General features: G+C 41.4%; 1 protein-coding gene across 1 annotated transcript; it reads left to right on the plus strand.

Moving 5' to 3' along the window:
• The first annotated feature begins 5,521 nt into the window (after nucleotides 1-5,521).
• LOC111609548 (E3 ubiquitin/ISG15 ligase TRIM25-like) lies at nucleotides 5,522-17,450 on the plus strand. Its single transcript, XM_023338664.1, is given in 2 exon segments — nucleotides 5,522-7,231; nucleotides 15,299-17,450. Coding segments are annotated over 2 exon segments (3,372 nt in total). The 5' UTR covers nucleotides 5,522-5,563; the 3' UTR covers nucleotides 17,003-17,450.
• Nucleotides 17,451-21,371: the final 3,921 nt, after the last annotated feature.

Genomic DNA, 21,371 nt, shown 5'->3' on the forward strand with positions numbered 1-21,371 from the left:
CACTTCATCAATTATAAGACTATTAATAGCTTTATATTCCTGTCTACGTTTTTCTAAGTTACAAAAGAAAACACTATTTTTTTTTTCTCCTTCTTCGATCCACCTGGCTCTGGACCTTACATAAGCACCTTTTGCCCTTTTTATTTATATCTCATCTAATTTAGATTGCAATTTATTTATTATTTCTTTATCCTCATCAGTCCAACTTAATTTTCTGTAAAGTGACATAAGATCTTTAATGACCATTGTCTCTTCTGCTTTTATTTTTCTATGTAACTCTTGACCAAATTTAATTGAATATTTTCTAATCCTATATTTCAAGTATTCCCATTTAAGAATTGGTGTTTCAATAGAATTGTCACTTGATATATTTAGAATAAGTTCCTTAATAAATTGACAAAACTCTAAGTTTGTAAGAAGGTTTGAATTAAATTTCCAGTAATTATTGAGTTTAGAACTTCTATCTACTTTTTGTAGATTGTTCTGCACTAATCAGTCCAATTTTGCACAACTGCACTGTGGCACACTTGCTGTACATATATTTACATATACATATCTGCATTTATTTAAATCTTTGCAAGGACTGCTCTAAGTTGCTTTTTATATTAACAGCATTTTATATTTTTACAATTCATAGCATTTTATATTTTATTTTTATTTTTTATTTTATCTACAACTACTACTCAGTGGTGGTTGTTATTGTGTCTTGTCTCTATGCTGTAACTGCGAAGTAATTTCCCTGCTGGGATGAATAAAGTACTTCTATTCTATTCTATTCTATTCTATTCTATTCTATTCTATTCTATTCTATTCTATAGTTTTAAATTGATAATGCAGTGATCACTTACAGGACAGTTTGCTATCTCTGTTTCTTTAATACACTCTAGGACTGCAGCAGATACCAGCCAATAATCAATGCGTGATCTACTGTGTGACTCCACTGTGTAGCGCTCTCCAGACGTCTATTCATTTCGTGTTACTAACAAATTTTTTAAGAATAGGATTTGGAGTTTCTTTGACCAGCAGTGAAGGCCATCGATCCGAACATTCATATGGAGCCAAGTTGAAATCCCCTCCAACTACGATATGATCAGTAGGAAAATTAGCAGTGAGCTCCACAATAACCCTTGTTATTTGATGTAACAGATTCCTGTTGTATTGATCATTATTATATCCATAAATGTTTAACAAAGTTATTGGGACATTATCAACTTCTAAAACACAGGCTACCCAATGTCCATCCTTATCTGCTTTCTCACTCAAAATCTTACCAGGACACCTGAGAAAGCAGATGGCGACTCCAGCCGATCCATTTGTCCCATGACTGAAGAGAATTTTATCTCCCACTGCTGCGACCAGAACTTCGCATCAGATGCATCAGAATGAGTTTCCTGTAAAAAGGTGCAGTGTGCTTGTTGTCCTTAACAAAACAAAAAAACTGCTTTCCGTTTAAGTGAGTCTTTTAGTCCCCTTGTGTTAAAAGAAAAATCGGTTTTCAACTGAAAAGCAGAAAACATTAACAAATGGTTTAGGAGAGTGAAAGGTCCCATTAACAGAACTGTCCTCTACCTTTCCATATTCATTTCTGTGCATCTCAGTTCTCAGCTGAAGAAATATCCATGATGCGTTTTCCTTCAATGAAACCAAACGGGCCCTGAAACCTGCAGCTTTGCCTTCTTTTCTTGCTTTTTCAATTTTTGGCCACATAGCTTGTCTTGCTTTCCAATCTTCTGGTGTCAAATCTTCAGAGAAGCGAACTCCTTCTTCTTTGCAAACTGGAGAAGTTTTAGTTCTCTTCCAGATGTCGTCTCTCAAGGCTCGTCTCACAAACAGAATGATGATCTGTCTGTCCCTGTTATGCATCTTTCGACCCACTCTGTGGACAACATCAACCTCTTCATCCATCTTTGAAGCCAAATCAGGTGCCATTTTGCACAGAAGCGCCACAACTTCATCTCGGATGTTTTCACCAGACTTTTCCTTTTTTCCTTTTATGCGGAGGCTCCACCGTCTTTTATATCTTTCACTGTTCAGGACTCCTTCTTTCAACTGCACGTTCTCTTTGGAGAGTGTATCCACTTGTTTCTCCAATTCTATTATTTTCTTTTTGCAATCCTTTAGCTCCTCTGAGTTCAGCTGAACCGATTTAGCAATAGCCGCTAGCATAGCACTGTGCTGCTTTATTTGCATGCCAACTTCTTCCATGCGGTCATCTAATTTCTGTCCTAAGGAACTTATAGCGCTCAAAATAGCCTCAGTGTTCATTTGATCCTGGGACGAACCTTTAGTTCTTTTTTCCATGTGTGTGTTTTTTTCCAGAGTGCTGGTCGGGGTTCTGGTCGGGGTTCTGGTCGGGGTTCTGGCTTCCCTTTCCCGTTTGCCAGCTGCAGCTGATTCCATTGGCACAGAATAATCGTGATCACTTTTAGAATACAAAGTCTTGACTGCAGGTGGCATAAACTTATTGCTTTTCTTCATACTTCGAGCTGAGAACTGATTTTTACAAATATTTACTAGTAGTTTTACTTCATAAAGTAATTTAGAGTCGGGACATCTTAGGGAGCTCAGAGAAACATGACTGCCCTGTCCGCCATCTTCTCGGGACTCCCGCAGGTGGCTGTTGTCTTGTTAGGGTTGCCATCCGTCCCATAAACTACAGAATCGTCTCGTATTTGACTGTTAATAGTTGCGTCCCGTATTGAACTGAAACCAATTTGTTCTGTATTTCTATACATGTCTGATAGTCACACCACCTGTCACACAGATCTCAACAATAATGACCAAAACACAACACAGGAAATATTAAGGTCAGCTAAATTGTGGCGGGAGCTAAATAGGACCCCGGACGGTGTTGTCATGGTTACCTAGAGACGGACACGACGCAGCCGCGGTGAGCTGCTATAAACCCGCGTCTTTTTAAAACGTCCACCGATTCTCCACCGTCCTTAGAAGCAAAACCTCTGGCAGAAATACAGACGTGAGGAGGAAGACGCACATCCCAGGCTGAACGATGTCAGTGAAGTTAAATAGAAGAAATTTAAAAAGAAAATGTGTCGGCGACATTCAGTGACGCACGGAGCGCTGAATGAAATCAGACAGAACGGATCAGGAGAGGAACCGCAGGCCCATCAGAACCTACAGAACCAGACATCAGAGTCTCTTCATCCCTCAATCATCTCCTGAGACCAAAACATAATATAAATGGCAATTTAAAGAACAAATCATACTAATAGATTATTGTTAAATAAATAAATATTGTGAAGAGAAACCGTTTATTTTTCTACATTAGTTTGTTAGGGCTTTCTGTGTAGGAAAAATGTTGACATCTTTTATAAATACAGTGTTTCGTGGTCAATATTATTTCACTATTATTTTATTAATGTGGGTTGCCAGTTTGGATAACCTGACCTCCTATCAAGCTATAAGAATGAAGGAAAACATGCTAACTGTAATGGTAAAAGCAGTATCAGCCAGAACCCAAAACGCAGCCACAACAAGAGGACGGTTAACCAAAAACTTTTATTACTAAAGTAAATGGTGTAGAAGGATGTGGTCACACTAGTGGGTCAGGGACGAGGAATCCACAGGGGTCAGGAGTCCAGCGGGGGGAGGGGAGGGTGAATGGACAAGGGGAGATCTGTGGGGGTCTCAGGGGACAAACAGACGACAGGCACAAAATCCACCAACCTGAGGCTGAGTCGTGAAATGGTCCAGGGTCATGCACAGGAGGGTCTCAGGCAGTGAAAATCCAGAATCCAGAAGGCAGGAGGCAGGGTCAGAGACAGGCAGGGGTCAGCAACAGGACTTTCAACAGCAGAAGGATTAGGCAAAAATCTGTGGTCAAAAACAGGCAGGATCAGAAACCAGAAAACGCTTTGAAACATGAGACAAGGCTTGAAAGCTGTGACAGTGGCAACAGACGATCTCGCACTGAGCTGGTGACGAGCAGCTGTTTAAATAGGAACCAGCTCAGTGCAGGTGAGGGCAATGAGCAATGAGCACAGCCAAGGCAGAGCTGAAGGGCTGGAATCATGACACTAACAAAAAGCCTCAGACCTGCAGCCCACAGGCGGCTCTAGACACAGGCTAACAGAAGTGGCTCTTTGGCTCAATTATATATTAAATGATAAAATACTGCCCTGTTTTTGTTTCATTCCTTTTTAATTGCCCTGTAGGCAGCAAATCATTCACACATACAGTATGTACATTTATTATTATTGATACTTTAATTAAAGACGAATTGTACAAGTTTATGTGTAAATCAAACAAATTAGTCCTGAGTGTCACTAAAGCCCTTAGACTCCAAAACGTTGGTGACCCTTGTTCTAGGACTTGGCAGGGAGACACTTGAGTTTAAATGTCTTTACTCAATATTTCTACAGTGGTGCTGTGATGTATCTGATAAGTCAGATCAGATGCAGAGTCCAGTCAGTAGCTGTTATTCAACAAGAATATTATTTAAATTAAAGATCATTTTTATGTGGTTTGACTGCTATATTTTTTAAACCTATTTAACACAAATTAATGTCATTCAGCAGTGAGGATGGAGAGAAAGAAGAGAAGATGAATCAGTACAGACAGAGGAAGGCAACAGGTTGGTCTGATATCAGGTGGAAGTGAGGGAACAGCTACTTAATCCCAAGCAATAATTTTTAAACATTATTCTTAAAAACTGTATTAAGATCATTAACTTTTACAACTAATGTATAATGCTTTTCTGACCATGTGACTTAGTGGAGGCGCCAAAGACGAGGGTTGAAGGAGACAGACATGAGGTCAGTATCTGTTGTAGAGGAGACAAGTGATGACATCAGGGAGGAACAATTACATTAGGGAGGCAACAAAAACCTAAATACCATGATGGGCTGAATTTAATTACTATATTTTATAAATGCATGAATAAGGCAGAGCTTTATGGACATATTAAACATGTGATGACATGTTTGCATTTACCTCAGAAAGAATGTAGTTGTGCATAAAACCCAGAAGAACCAGTCAGATGTTGAACCTTGAATTAAATGATTCTCTGAAAACTAAATGCAGAAATAGACCTCTGTCTCATATCTGGCAGTAGAACTACTAAATGCTGTTTTGTTAAAGTTTTACAGCTTTATAAAAAGACGGATTACAAACTGATATGAACACGATGCAAACATTGGACTCTCTGCAGTCTGTTGTCATTACAGAGCAGTTAGGAAACAGGAAGCATATTTTCCCTTAACCACCAAACACATCTAGTTTCTTCAGCAAGAATGATTCTTTCATTTTATTCTCTGAAGCTGCAGAGAGCTAACATGTTAGCAACCTGAGTTTAAGAGACTCAGTCAGTTATTTTGAACAGAAAACTGTTGTGAAGATGTTTCAGCTTAAAATATTATTGCTTTCAGAGCGCTCCTCTTCCTGGTCTCACACACACTGAGTCTGGGTGGAACCAGCAGCTGCTGAAGCTGGAGGCTGATTGGCTGCAGCCTCTCTGCCCTGACATGTGATTGGTGGATCACAACTCGAGCTTGTTTCTATTCTCGGGAAATGAAACTAACAGTCAGTGCTACTGAGAGCAGAAATGGAGCAGCAGGCGGTTCAGCTGGATCAAGAAACTTTCTCCTGTTCCATCTGTCTGGATCTACTGAAAGATCCAGTGACGACTTCCTGTGGACACAGCTACTGTATGAACTGCATTACAAACTTCTGGGATGAAGGTGAGAAAAAGGAAAACTACCACTGTCCTCAGTGCAGGAAAACCTTCACACAGAAGCCTGACCTGCAGAAAAACACCATGCTAGCAGCTTTAGTGGAGCAGCTGAAGAAGACTGGACTCCAAGCTGCTCCTGCTGACCACTGCTATGCTGGACCTGAAGATGTGGCCTGTGATTCCTGCACTGGGAGAAAACTGAAAGCCATCAAGTCATGTTTATTCTGTCTGGCCTCTTTCTGTGAGAAACACCTTCAGCCTCATTTTGATTCAGCTGCATTCAAGAAACACAAGCTGGTGGAGCCGTCCAAGAACCTCCAGGAGAACATCTGCTCTAAGCATGATGAGGTGATGAAGATCTTCTGCCGCACAGATCAGAAGTGTATCTGCTATCTCTGCACTATGGATGAACATAAAGGCCATGAAACAGTGTCAGCTGCAGCAGAAAGGACTGAGAGGCAGAGAGAGCTGGAGGAGAGACGAGGAAACATCCAGCAGAGAATCCAGGACCAGGAGAAAGATGTGAAGCTGCTTCAACAGGAGGTGGAGGCCATCAATCGCTCTGCTGATAAAACAGTGGAGGACAGTGAGAAGATCTTCACCCAGCTGATCCGTCTCCTCCAGAAAAGAAGCTCTGAGGTGAAGCAGCAGATCAGATCCCAGCAGGAAACTGAAGTGAGTCGAGTCAAAGATGTTCAGGAGAAGCTGGAGCAGGAGATCACTGAGCTGAAGAGGAAAGACGCTGAGCTGGAGCAGCTCTCACACACAGAGGATCACAACCAGTTTCTCCTCAACTACCCCTCACTGCCAGCACTCAGTGAGTCTACACACTCATCCAGCATCAACATCCGTCCTCTGAGACACTTTGAGGACGTGACAGCAGCTGTGTCAGAGCTCAGAGACAAACTACAGGACGTCCTGAGAGACTCATGGACAAACATCTCACTGATGGTCACTGAGGTGGATGTTCTATTGTCAGAACCAGAACCAAAGAGCAGAGCTGGATTCTTAAGATATTCATGTGAAATCACTCTGGATCCAAACACAGCAAATACATGGCTGAGACTATCAGAGGGGAACAGGAAGGTGACATGGATGAATAGAAATCAGTCTTATTCTAGTCACCCAGACAGATTCACTGATTATCCTCAGGTTCTGAGTAGAGAGAGTCTGACTGGACCTTGTTACTGGGAGGTTGAAGGGAGCGGGTTAGTTTATGTAGCAGTCGCATACAATAGTATCAGCAGAGCAGGATCGGGTAATGAATGTATTGTTGGAAATAATGATAAATCTTGGGCATTAGATTCTTATCAAAACAAGAGTAAATTTTGGCACAACAACATTCCAACCTCCATCTCAGGTCCAGTTTCCTCCAGAGTCGGAGTGTACCTGGATCACAGAGCAGGTATTCTGTCCTTCTACAGCGTCTCTGAAACCATGACTCTCCTCCACAGAGTCCAGACCAGATTCACTGAACCGCTACTGGCTGGAGTTTTGATTTATGACACTGGATCCTCAGCAGAGTTCTGTAAACCCAGATAGATTTCCTCTTTCCTCTCAGATTGTTGATCAGGGTTCATGGTTCTGATGTCTCTGCTCTGCTGTTCTGATCTTCTTTATTTTTCCGGTTTAGTTCTTTGTGTTACAGGAGCCATAAAGGAAATCACTGCTGATCATTTATTTCATTCTCATGACAGAAATAATTCATGAAAATCTAAACTTCTCTGGACTCTAATGGTTTTCCTTTCAGTTTTTTATCCATGTATTTCGATGTTTTATTTGTTATTAAATCAGTTGAGATCAAAGTGATCTGAACTTGCTTCTGTTTTCTATATTGTGATCCAAAAAACCTGAAACATCAAATCATCATTGATGCTGTTTTCTTCTCATATTTTTAGATTTAGATCAGAAAAAATGTCTGTAGTTCTGTCTCTTTGGACTTCTTCAATAAAGAAACTTGATTACAGAGAAATGTTGAAAGTTTTCTAATCATTATTGTGATAAATTGTATGTTTGGTCGTCTATTGAGCAGAAACTTTTCCTCCAGAGTGTCTTATTTGCTGCTGGAAAAGATCAGATGTTTGGTTTCGTCTTCATTCATCAACAACACTCTGGATCCACCACCACAGAAAGATCCTGGTAGCAGTAATGAAGAGGAGGTTAAAGCTCCTCCACTGTCAACATTTGGAAAACTGAGCTTTAAACCTGTGAGAAAGGTTGGAGACGTGTCATAAAACCAGTGGCGATAAAAGTGGGTATGCACTGTAAGCAGAGGGGCGCTGCACTAGAGGGGGCGCAAAAACCATGTGGGAAATTTTTCTAGTCGGCATTTTCTGTATTTAACAGCTGGATGCATGAAATGATCAGTAATAGAGGAACAGCATTGATTCTGCGCCCCCCGCCCTTTGACCCCACCGCCTCTCCCCATACATATACAGTCATGGCCAAATGTTTTGAGAATGATTGAAATGTTAATATTTACAAAGTCTACTGCTGCAGTTTTTATAACTGCAATTTGCATATACTCCAGACCAGTGGTTCTTAACCTGGGTTCGATCGAACCCCAGGGGTTCGGTGAGTCGGTCTCAGGGGTTCGGCGGAGCCTCTGCCGCGGAGGTAAAGACTCACTTGTGTAAAGTCGTGATGACGCCCCGCTTGGCCATCACTGGCTGCAGAGGATCATGTTACATTGCTCGGCCAATCAGCGCTGCGGGGAATTTAGTGCGCGCAGTATCAGCGGCTGTCGTAGTTGTACGTCACGTGGTTTCTTTCTTAATATTTTAATCCATACTAAATATGTCGAGCAAAAAAAGAAGAAAATGAACAGACTTTGCTCTGAAGATGCACTTGCCCAGGTGAAGCCACGCCTCTCTGAACTGGTCTCCCAAAAACAACAGCAGGAGTCACACTGATTTGCAGGTGTGTCATTTGTGCAAAACTTTATTCTGGCCCCAAAAAAGTATTTTGTGGATTCAAAATGACAAAAAACAAACTAAATTTAAAATAAAAAAATTAAGTTATTAAAAAATTTGTCATTCTTAAAAAAATCCAATTTATTTTTAAATTGGTAAAATTGTAAAAAAAATATATTTTGGGGACTGAAATTCTTTTATGGGGCTAAAATATTTTTGGGGGCCAAAATAAAGTGATACTGTAACTGTTGTGTTCCGTGGTTCTTTGTTTTCCTGGTGGGAGTCTGCTTGCTGCGTCTCACCATCTAGCCACCAGATGGCGCCAGACTCACCTCTCTCTGGTGTGTTGTCATCCTGCACACCTGAGATCAATCTGCTCATCAGGCAAGGTGTACAAGAGGAGCTGACTGCCAGTAACGGTACCTCTGAGCCCCCTTGAGCTAGTCTCTGTTTTCTCCTCGGTGTCTGATCACTTAGTGATTCTCCTTGTTGTCTCCTGCCTTCAGGTGTTTTCCCTGAGACGTCCCGGATTCTCCTCGTGACGATTCCCCCTGGCTTCCTATACTAGACCTCCCTCGTGACGCTGTGGAACATACCCACTGGTTGCCCGAGTTTCCAGACTCACCTCCTCCGGCTGGCAGTCGTGCCGCTCCTCTGTCTCTGTTCTGCCTGAACCTACCTGTCCGCCCTCCGACAACACTCCCTCGCAGCCTTCTGGATCTCTGTGGCTAAGCGCTGTTCCTCCTGGACCACAAGGAAACAAGGACTCCGAGCACTGCAGTTATCCCTCCAAATCTACAAACTCCTGTTCAACTATTAAGATTATTCCAATTTACTGTCATCACTCCCGTCTCCTACACCCTGTGAACTCACCGTCTCCTTGCTGTGTTCTTTATAGTGTGCCGACCACTCCGTGAGCCTTTCCCCCCCTGGATAGACCCGTTACCTTCAGTGCATTCAAATATTGCTGTTGTAATAAATTCACTTGCACTATATATTGCTCTACTGTGTCGTGTTCTGCATGTGGGCTAGAAATATAGACTCAACATGACAGTAACTTGCTGTGAGTTCATACCTATGTCTTGAATTTGGAAAAAAAATTATTTTATTTATCACTAAAGGGTTCGGTGAATGTGCAGGGTTATCACGAGGTCCAGCGGAGTGAAACCTGTCAGCAGGTTTACAGGCAAGAGGATTTAAAACTCGCCAGTCATTATGTGAGGAAGGTTTTACTGGGATTTTGTGGAAAAGAGAATCAAAAAGTGATGGTTTTTAAAAAGATTTCACAAATAAAAACATGAAAACTCAAGTGTGAATTTTTTATTCAGCACCTCAGAGCTAAAGATTATGACAAAGTAGGAACAGGCTAAGGAAAATATAGAAAACAAGACAATAAAGACATAATATTATGAAAATAAAGTCCAAATAATATGAGAATAAACACATTTTATAAATTTACTCGTAATTAGCTTAATATTGTATTATGACTTTATTTTCCTAATTTTATATCCCGTGCTTTATAAAGTACGGGATTTTCTGAATGATCATGCACTATTTATGTTGTATAATGCACTAATTGTTCCACACTTGGTTTATTGTGTTGAGGTATGGGGAAAGGCATGTTATACGAGTATAAAATCTGTTTTTGTTTTGCAAAAAAGGGCAATAAGAGTTATTGCTCGAAAACATGTTAAATATCCAACGAATACATTATTTTGTAATTTGAGGTTTTTGAAATTCAATGATTTAGTTGATTATAATATTTTGTTGGTTATGTATAAGGCACACCTAAAAACATTACCCTTAAACATCCAAAAAAATTTTGAAAAGAGAGAGAGTGGTTATAACCTTAAGGGGACACAGATTTTTAAGAAACCTAAATTCAGAACTTGTTTGAAAGAACGATGTACTTCGATACAAGGAGTCAAACTGTGGAACGACCTGCAAAACGATGTTAAAAATGCTAAATCATTACACATGTTTAAAAGAATGTTAAAGATTGTTTTTTTGAAGAAGTATGAAATAGTATAAAGTCAAAGTATAGTATTGTTCAGTTGAGATTGATGATTGACCTTGTTTTTTTGGTCTTCCTTTGTTTTCTTTTTTTTGTCACATAAGACAAATCAAAAAAAAATTTTTAGTTTTTTTTTTTTCTTGTTTGTTTTTTGTTGTTTTGATCCATAGTTGAGAAAAAGGGGCAGATATTATAAGATTATTTTCTTCTTTCTGCTACCTTTCATTTCATTTTTTTAAAATTATTTTATTTTTTTTTCCTTGTATTAAAAATTTTTTTTATTTGTATTGAATGAAATGAATAAAGATAATAAATAAATAAATAAATTTTACTGTTTTTATTTAACACAGTGGTAATCCTCCGTCATAAAACAATCCACTAACAGCTGCACGTCTTTTGAAAGACATCAGTTGAGCTCCTGCAACACAAACCATTTTTATCACCATTGGTACTAAAGTCCATATGGGTCTGGACTTTGACTAAAATTAAGGTATTTTTCAGCCTTTAATGTTGCACAGAAGAGTATTTTTTTCCATCTATTGCAAGCAGTTTCTATTATGTTTGGAGTGGCTCTTTGCCCAGGGTGCCATCTTGTCAGAGGGCGGTGTGAGTACTAGAGGGACAGAAATCATTTACTCCTAGAAAGGCTGCCAGAAACTACAACAAACATGTTGGTGTCTCTTAAACAGGTTAGAATATGTCTGTGGCCTAAACAAAACCTGGTTATTGCAATTTTTGCACAAAATCATTTTTAGAAAATCAGATTTCAGTCTGATCAGTTCTTCCTATTTGAGACTTTTTAAACTACTAAACATGAACAGATATAAAATGACTTAATTACTAAACATGTATAAAATGACAATTAAAAATGAATAACAAACATTACTGAAAATTACTAATAATTATATAAATATCTGTCAAGTTTAGGATTTGAGAACACGGGAAAGTTTAGCAGGTTGCTGCCACCGTCAGAGCGGAGGACGGACGGAGAGGCGGTTGGTGTAGAGTCAGACCTCCTCCCCCCTCCTGATACGGCCATAATTATCCCGTCCAGGGCGTCGTGTTGAAGTTCTGTTGAAGAAACAGGTCCAGCTTTGACACGTTCTGATAACGTGTCAAAATGAGCTAACTACTCTCCATGGCTCTCCGTTGGGGAGAAACCGTCCTGTAAACACCGGTAGGCATGAGGGGCACAGAGCCTGACTCCGAGTTGAGCCGTCAGAAATATTCCAGAAAGAACCCAGGCATGTCAACATGAGCTCAAATCGCTCTCTGGATATTATTGGCTCAGGAAAATCCATTTCAAAACATTACTGCTCGAATGCGCTGTCAATCAAAAGTGGGGCTCCAGGCTGCCATATAAACGCATCATAATGGACACCGGTGGAGTTGAAAGAGGAGAAAAATCAATGGGAAATAAAATAAAAAGCAACTATACTGATTTTTCTTCCGTTTCTGGCTTTACATGTGGCTGTAATTCATTTACAGCCACATGTAAAGCCTGTGTTGGTTCTCTCGGAGGTTCTCTACCGCTTCCCTGAAAGCCTTTTTAATGGCGCTGATCATCTTCCACCGAGGCTGCAGTCGGTTTTTCATGGTAGTCAGGACGTTTCTCTCCAGTATCGGCGTCCCTGCCTGCAGGAGGAGGAGGATCATCTCTGGCTTGCTGCAGCCCTTCAGCAGGTCCTTATAGATCAGCTTCCCCTGGCGTCTAATCGTGTCTGGGCTCATGTTTTGGTCTGTGTGTTGGGATTCAGCCCAGAGTTTATCAAAGAGTCTATCGCAGATGGCCTTGTGTTCCTCTGGAGGGTAGTCCCTCTGTCCAGACTTATCAATAATCATGGTGATCACGTCTCTGACCAGGCTCCGCAGGGCTGTTTTTCTCCTCTCCACCTCTTCAGACTCCTGGTCTTCCTCTGACTGGCTGATGGTCTCCGTTTCTGGTTCATACAGGTCCAGCTCACCAGGAATCATTCCCTCACAGATAAAATGTTGAGCTGGATAGGAATCTGTGAATCCAGGGAGATGTGAGACCATTTCCTTCCTTTCCTCTTCAGAGCAAACGTGGGAACCTGTTAACTCCTCATTGCCGTCATCGTCCAGCACTGAAGAAGGCAACGTCCGACTGTCCCACTCCATCACAGAAGGAGTGAAGGCAGATGAGGAATCGTCAGAGCCATCATCAGAGCTGGACTCCGGTTCTGAGTTGTTTTCTATCAGATTTTCAGTCAACAAAATCTCTGGATCAGACAAGGCTTCAGTGGGTGATACTTCATCCATCTCTGACCGCCCTTCTTGTTCCTGTGGATCTTCAGTTGACTGACTCTCTGGTACAGAGTTCTCCACGTCTGCATCATGGAGAGGATGGATGGGCTCAGCGGATGAGATTAGATCCACCTCAGGCTCCTCCCTGTGAATATCTGTGGTTCCCTGGTCATCTAGAAGAACAACAGCTGCCGTGGTCGTAGTTTTGTTCTGGTCTTTGGCCGGCTGAGCCTCAGCTACACATCCTGTAGTGTCTGAAAGGTCGTCAACATCTTCCGCCTGGATCTCCATCTTTTCATTCAGAGACGTTTCCTGTTGTTCCTGGACTATCAGTGGAGCCACCTTTGAGGAACGTTTTCCAGTGACATTTCTGAAAAATGTCCTGATTTTTCCCATCAACCCTTGAGTCTTCTTCTGCTCACAAGTTGTACCGTCGGCTGGTTCCTTGAAATCCGATCTCTCCGAAATGGTCTGGGTCTCTGCGGTTGGTGAACTCTGTTTACTGGACATGATTGTTGGTAAGGTGTGAAGGTGAGATTAAGGTTTTGTGTGAGAACAACAGGCTCTGCGAGGAACAACTGCGAAGTGACGTTCAGGGAAAAAGAACGAGCAAATAAAGACCCTGACCTATGACGTCAGTCCACACGTCATAGGCATCAAACCCGCCCGCACAGCAGCCTTATGTCGTCACGTACGAAGTCACGTTGCGTCAGCAGCCACTTTACTGCGCATGTCAGACTATCTGTTTAACTATTTAAATGATTTACAGTCGGGATAATTCAATAATTTACGAGCGGCAGCCGCCGCAGATCGCCTCTCTTCGCCCGGCGCAACTCCCGCAGCTTTGCGGCGTCCGCAGCCGTCAGGTTTATTTTTAGCACATCGTGTGAAGCTCACACCGCCTCAACCTGCTGCTTTTTTAAAAATTATTATTATTTCTGAAGGCTTAGTTTGTTAAATGCCGTGATGGAGGAAGCTACAGCTTCATTTCCTCTGGTTGTGACCAGAATAGGGAGAAATGATTTTATTTGTTCTTTGCCCGCTAAATATAAATTGCGCGATTAATTTTTTTAATGAAAACGGGACTCGGTTTATCTCAGTGAGAGCTGATGATGTTACCGTGAACAAAATGGCTTTAATATCGCTAGTTAATAGCTAATATCCAACGTTTGGGGCATTTTCTCTCATCTATAGACTCACCTGCATTCAGGGCCGTGCAGAGACCTCTGGAGGGGCAGGGGCTCAAATTTAAAAAAATGGCACATTGAACATAAACTCCGTACAACAACATAGCAACAACCATATTAATCAAGAATCTAACTGGATCCTACTGTATCATTGCCATCATGCGGGGAAATGCAAAGCAAATATAATCTATATTTTCCCCAACAGGTATAAAGTTTCTGTTTCTGCTGCTGACAGTCCTGGAGGGCTGAGCTGATCTGAGACTGTAGCTGTTAAACAGACCAGAGGAGAGAAGGTCAAAGGTTATGAAGTTATGAAATAAGCAAAATTGCTGCCATTTTACTAATGAAGCCCTAATAATATCTATTTAACCTCTAGAACAACCTGGCTGCAGACTGATTTATAGATCAAAAAACTCAAAGGGGTTTAACTCTATATAATAGTTATACAGTGTCTTATACCAGGATGTTTGATATAAAAACTTGCTAAGCGCCCAAGCTCTTAGCAAGTTTTCTGGGGAAAACCTTGAAGTCCAAAAGTCTGAAACTTTTCATTTCAAGTCATTTTGAATCTTTTCTTAACAATGTTGCAGTTAAATGTTAAATATAAATAATAGGCCATGTTTTCGTTTATTCATCTCAAATCTTGATAGAACATGTGCAGAACACAAAAGAATAAAAAACACCATTTTAAAATTGCATTTAAAAATATTGCACAGTCCAGTTAAACTTAGCTGCAAGAACGGTCATACTTAAGCTATAATTTTCCAGAATACAGAGAGGAAAATAAGTATTTGAACACCCTGTGACTTTGCAAGTTCTCCCACTTAGAAATCATGGAGGGGTTTGAAATTTTCACCTTAGGTTCATGTCCACAGTGAGAGACATAATCTAAAGAAATCTGGAAATCCAGGAGTCCATGTGCTATTATACAGACAAATGGTAACATTTAATCATGTTCCTTGATAATATTAGTTTACAATCATGTTTACTTTATTAAGTATATTTCTTAAGAACAGTTGGGCCCATTAGTATTAATTATCGTCTTTTTACCTAAGATGAACCTCATGGTCTTATAAAACTTTAGGTGTAACATTGGCAGGATTATTTTTATGATCTGAACTGTGAGGCTGGGCGTAACCAAGATCTGCTTTGGGTGAACCTGATTGGCTGCAGCCTCTCTGCACTGAAACATGAGACATAAATCAGTTCAAACAGTTTCTGTTTCGAGGAAGTGAAACGCAGACAGTCACTGTGACTGAGAGCAGAAATGGAGCAGAGTCAGTTCGACCGAGAGACTTTCTCCTGTTCAATCTGTCTGGATCTACTGACGGATCCAGTGACTACTCCCTGTGGACACAGCTACTGTATGAACTGTATTAAAGGTCACTGGGATGAAGAGGATCAGAAAAGAATCCACAGCTGCCCTGAGTGCAGAGAGACCTTCATACCAAGGCCTGTTTTGAAGAAAAACACCCTGCTAGCAGCTTTAGTGGAGCAGCTGAAGAAGACTGGACTCCAAGCTGCTCCTGCTGACCACTGTTATGCTGGACCTGAAGATGTGGCCTGTGATTCCTGCACTGGAAGAAAACTGAAAGCCATCAAGTCCTGTTTAGTCTGTCTGGCCTCTTTCTGTGAGAAACACGTTCAGCCTCATCGTGATGTGGCTCCTTTAAAGAAACACAAGCTGGTGGAGCCGTCCAAGAACCTCCAGGAGAACATCTGCTCTAAGCATGATAAGTTGTTGGAGGTCTTCTGCCGCACTGATCAGAAGTGTATCTGTTATCTCTGCTCTGTGGATGAACATAAAGGCCATGAAACAGTGTCAGCTGCAGCAGAAAGGACTGAGAGGCAGAGAGAGCTGGAGGAGAGACGAGGAAACATCCAGCAGAGAATCCAGGACCAGGAGAAAGATGTGAAGCTGCTTCAACAGGAGGTGGAGGCCATCAATCGCTCTGCTGATAAAACAGTGGAGGACAGTGAGAAGATCTTCACCCAGCTGATCCGTCTCCTCCAGAAAAGAAGCTCTGAGGTGAAGCAGCAGATCAGATCCCAGCAGGAAACTGAAGTGAGTCGAGTCAAAGATGTTCAGGAGAAGCTGGAGCAGGAGATCACTGAGCTGAAGAGGAAAGACGCTGAGCTGGAGCAGCTCTCACACACAGAGGATCACAACCAGTTTCTCCTCAACTACCCCTCACTGCCAGCACTCAGTGAGTCTACACACTCATCCAGCATCAACATCCGTCCTCTGAGACACTTTGAGGACGTGACAGCAGCTGTGTCAGAGCTCAGAGACAAACTACAGGACGTCCTGAGAGACTCATGGACAAACATCTCACTGATGGTCACTGAGGTGGATGTTCTACTGTCAGAACCAGAACCAAAGAGCAGAACTGGATTCTTAGGATATTCATGTGAAATCACTCTGGATCCAAACACAGCAAACACATGGCTGAGACTATCAGAGGGGAACAGGAAGGTGACATGGATGAATAGAAATCAGTCTTATTCTAGTCACCCAGACAGATTCACTGGATGGCGGCAGGTTCTGAGTAGAGAGAGTCTGACTGGACCTTGTTACTGGGAGGTGGAGTGTAGTGGGTTAGTTTCTGTAGCAGTTGCATACAAGAGTATCAGCAGAGCAGGATGGGGTAAAGAATGTGCTTTTGGACATAATGATAAATCTTGGGCATTAGATTCTTACCAAAGCAAATGTATATTTTTTCACAACAAGATTTCAACCGCCATCTCAGGTCCAGTTTCCTCCAGAGTCGGAGTGTACCTGGATCACAGAGCAGGTATTCTGTCCTTCTACAGCGTCTCTGAAACCATGACTCTCCTCCACAGAGTCCAGACCAGATTCACTGAACCGCTACTGGCTGGAGTTCGGATTTATAATACTGGATCCTCAGCAGAGTTCTGTAAACCCAGATAGATTTCCTCTTTCCTCTCAGATTGTTGATCAGGGTTCATGGTTCTGATGTCTCTGCTCTGCTGTTCTGATCTTCTTTATTTTTCCGGTTTAGTTCTTTGTGTTACAGGAGCCATAAAGGAAATCACTGCTGATCATTTATTTCATTCTTATGACAGAAATATTTCATGAAAATCTAAACTTCTCTGGACTCTAATGGTTTTCCTTTCATTTTTTTATCCATGTATTTTGATGTTTTATTTGTTGTTAAATCAGTTGAGATCAAAGTGATCTGAACTTGCTTCTGTTTTCTATATTGTGATCCAAAAAACCTGAAACATCAAATCAGAACTGATGCTGTTTTCTTCTCATATTTTTAGATTTAGATCAGAAAAATGTCTGTAGTTCTGTCTCTTTGGACTTCTTCAATAAAGAAACTTGATTACAGAGAAATGTTGAAAGTTTTCTAATCATTATTGTGATAAATTGTATGTTTGGTCGTCTATAGAGCAGAAACTTTTCCTCCAGAGTGTCTTATTTGCTGCTGGACAAGATCAGATGTTTGGTTTCGTCTTCATTCATCAACAACACTCTGGATCCACCACCACAGAAAGATCCTGGTAGCAGTAATGAAGAGGAGGTTAAAGCTCCTCCACTGTCAACATTTGGAAAACTGAGCTTTAAACCTGTGAGAAAGGTTGGAGACGTGTCATAAAACCAGTGGCGATAAAAGTGGGTATGCACTGTAAGCAGAGGGGCGCTGCACTAGAGGGGGCGCAAAAACCATGTGGGAAATTTTTCTAGTCGGCATTTTCTGTATTTAACAGCTGGATGCATGAAATGATCAGTAATAGAGGAACAGCATTGATTCTGCGCCCCCCGCCCTTTGACCCCACCGCCTCTCCCCATACATATACAGGTAGTTTGGGCAGGCAGCCCTTTGAGAAAACGCTGAAGCGTGTTTTTTATTTTTTATTTTAAATTTGAATGGTAGTAATGCCCTCGACAACAAGGAGCTAAAGATGGGCGGCAGAAAACAAACTCCAGAACAGAATAAAGATGATGGAGGGATGAAGATGATGGAGGGATAAAGATGATGGAGGGATGAAGAAAAGCTTTTCAAAGTGGTTGAAAGACAGTAGGTGAGTAAAGTCAGTGCATCAACAGGAGGGCTGGAAATATTCAGGTTAGCTTAAACTAGCCTAAAATGGCAGGTGGCTGTTGTCTTTTTTTTTTTATTGAATATACAAAAATAACAATAATCTCAAACGACACGTCAATAACAGACATTACAAAAAAACCTAATATCACAACTCCTGCTGTTAACAAAACCAATTAGATGCAAGGCTAAAACAAAGTATTAAAATAATGAAAAAAAAGAAAAATAAAATAAAATTAGATAAAATAATAATAATAAAAAATAAAAATAATAATAAAATAAAATAACTTAATCAGAGGGGACTCCTAACTGAAATTCTTCCATTAACTCAAACATTTTAATTGCGTTTAAATTCTGCATCTTTCTCAGAAATCTTTTAAAAAGGGAAAGATAATTTTTTACAGAGATTGAGAAGGAGCATTTTGTGTAGCGACATTTATCGATATAATAATTGGTTATTGTTAGGTGAAATGTATATATTATCATATATTTGTTGTTTCCTATATAACAATAGTGTTTACTATATTGATGTTCCTTGATTGTTTTCTTTTCCCTCAACTATAAAGACTGTTTCTGTATGTTTTGATCTACTTTATCTTCGTCTTCACAAGAGGGCCTCCCTGAAGAGAAGCAGTGATAACCGTGCTCACGGGGTTCATTGCTCACCAGGACTTCTTCCTTTGAACGGTTAGATAGCTGACGAATCGTCGCCTTGAAGATATACGACCTGTTCTGTTTTTACTCTGTGTTCTAATGCAAGATAACATGTGTTTAGTTAGTGATTGTCATTAGCACTGCAACTAAAATGCTTTGTCCCCACCCCTTAGAGTTGCAGTGCTTTCTGTGATAGGGACTCTGAAAGTAATAAAAAGAGAGGAGCGGACAAATGTGTTTCAGAGCGGTTGGAGATTTGTAACTGTAAACACATCTCTGTCCGTTCTCCTCGCGAGTACAAAAGAATCTAACTCTCTTGTCTTTTCTGTGTTGTTCAACTTGTCTTTAATAGGTGTCAAACCTGACATTTACTTGGTCCTTCGATTGCCGGTCGCCAATACACCAGAAGGATTCCGGCAGGTCTGGTCGACCCCAGTACAGTCCGTGCGCACGGCAAGTTTCCTAGTGGAAACTTATCAGATCCTGTTCAAGGGCTGGAGCTCGACCTGCCTGCTGGGATCTCACGGTTGACGGTGCTCCAGGGAAAGACAACGGGGGTGAGTGATTCTTGTTTAAAAGTGGCGAGTGACTGAGGGTCATTGCGCGCACAGAAAACCCTGTCAATTCTAGACTCTAACAGGTAACAAATAGAGCACGAAATCCGTGGAGGACGGCGGAGTCCTCGCGCAAAATTCCGTGGTTAGGTGGACGGAGCCTGGTGCCTTCCTGTTCAGGGAGATGGGGCCCGACGAATACCCGTTGCAAAAAAGGACGGCGGAGTCCTGCGAGAACAGGCGCTTAAATTCCGCGACAAAATAAAAAAGAGAAAAAAAAAGTGTGTGACTGTGCGAGTGATTGGAGGTAGAAATACCACTTGGTATTTTACCTCATATAAAACAGTAGGACTGTAACCAGCAAACCTCTTGAGGATGCAGAGGTAAGAACCCCCACTCGAAAGAGTTGAAGCGTGGGTTACCTCAACAGGTTATTTCAATTGCTGGCCTACTGAACAGAACCCCAGTTTTAAGACTCCCTATGCGTCAACAAACTGGGCCAAATTTTCATAAAAATGGGGAAAGGGATGAGTAAAAATAAGCCGACAGACAGTTTAACATCAAATGACTGGAAATATGTCGAAACCCAGGATCCTGGTAAAATAAAACATTTGGATAATTGGATAACAAACTATAACTTTGACGGCCGTCTTAACTCACAAAAACTAACTTTACTGCAGGATAACATCAAACAAAAAACAAAGTCAAATCCAAAGAAAATGCGCGAACAGGGGTATGACGATGTGGATTTTTGGTTAGAATTAGCGCTAAAAAGAGAAAAAGGACAGAATAAATCTAAAAAAAGGAGTGCAGAACAGAATAAAGAAAGGAATGTGATGTACTACAGCAACGAGGATAATGAAACTGGGTCAAGGAGGCAGATAACGCAGCAACAAGCAGCAGGTGGGGGTGGAGAACTAGATGGTGCTTCTACAAAAAACGCTGAGGGGGTAAAACCGGGAGGGCAGAGTAGAAGTTTATACCCAGCTTTGCCATCGCCCCCTGAATATGAGGACAGCGATAGTGACAGACCTATCACTAGATCAAAAGGAGAAAAGTTTGCATGGTCTAGAACATTAGGGGAGAGCTTGGTGCAGGGGGCCACTGCTTCCATCGCGCCTTCTCTCCCTCCCCCATTTTGTCCTTCAGTAGGGAAAGATAGTCCGCCAAATACATCTGAACTGTATCCAATGATACAAGTGGCAAATCCTAATGCAGGGGCAGAGGGGGCAGCAAGAACAATTCAAAAATATAAACGCAGAGCAAACTACACTGAGATAAGCAGGATCAAACAGAAGGAGGAAGAAACTTTTGATGATTTTAGAACAAGAATGATGACCACATTTAAGATGCACAGTGGACTGGTGGAAAATGATGACGAAAATGGTCCATATAAACAACAGTTAAAAAATGCACTACATGCAGGGTCAAAAGACGCAATAAGATCATGGGTAACTAAACATTACATAGGATTGGGGACTGGAACCTTAGATGAATACATTAATCATGCTATTCATGCCGAGAAGGTAGTAAAAGAGAAGAAAAAGGTTCCAGGGGTTTTCCTCCAGACTGAGGAACAAGTTTTTTATCAAGGGGGTCGGGGCAGAGGAGAATTTAGAGGCAGGGGTCAGAAATAAAAAAGGAAGATTTCTTTGTCATCCAGGGATATGGGGAGCCATATTATCACTATTCATTGGATGTGCCTAACAGGCCTCCACACAACATTGCACAGACTCTTCTGGCGGAGGGGCGTAAAACCATCTCTGCCCCGCAGGATCGAAGATCTCCTGAGAGTCTTCACATCAGTCTTTGGATTAAAACAACTCCGGGGCCTGATAAGAACTATGAAGCCAGGCTCAACAAGGTCACCCCAGCCAAGATAACAGTGACCTATCTGTACACTGACACAAAACACACCTCGGTGGCAGCAGTGAGCCTCCCAGAGGAATTAAAGTTTTTGAACAGAACATGGACACCTCCACATGTGTCCCTGTTTAAACATAAGAGTGAGCAGTGGGATAAATTG

This window comes from Xiphophorus maculatus, chromosome 8 (assembly GCF_002775205.1).
Source record: "Xiphophorus maculatus strain JP 163 A chromosome 8, X_maculatus-5.0-male, whole genome shotgun sequence".
Taxonomy (NCBI): Eukaryota; Metazoa; Chordata; class Actinopteri; order Cyprinodontiformes; family Poeciliidae; genus Xiphophorus; species Xiphophorus maculatus.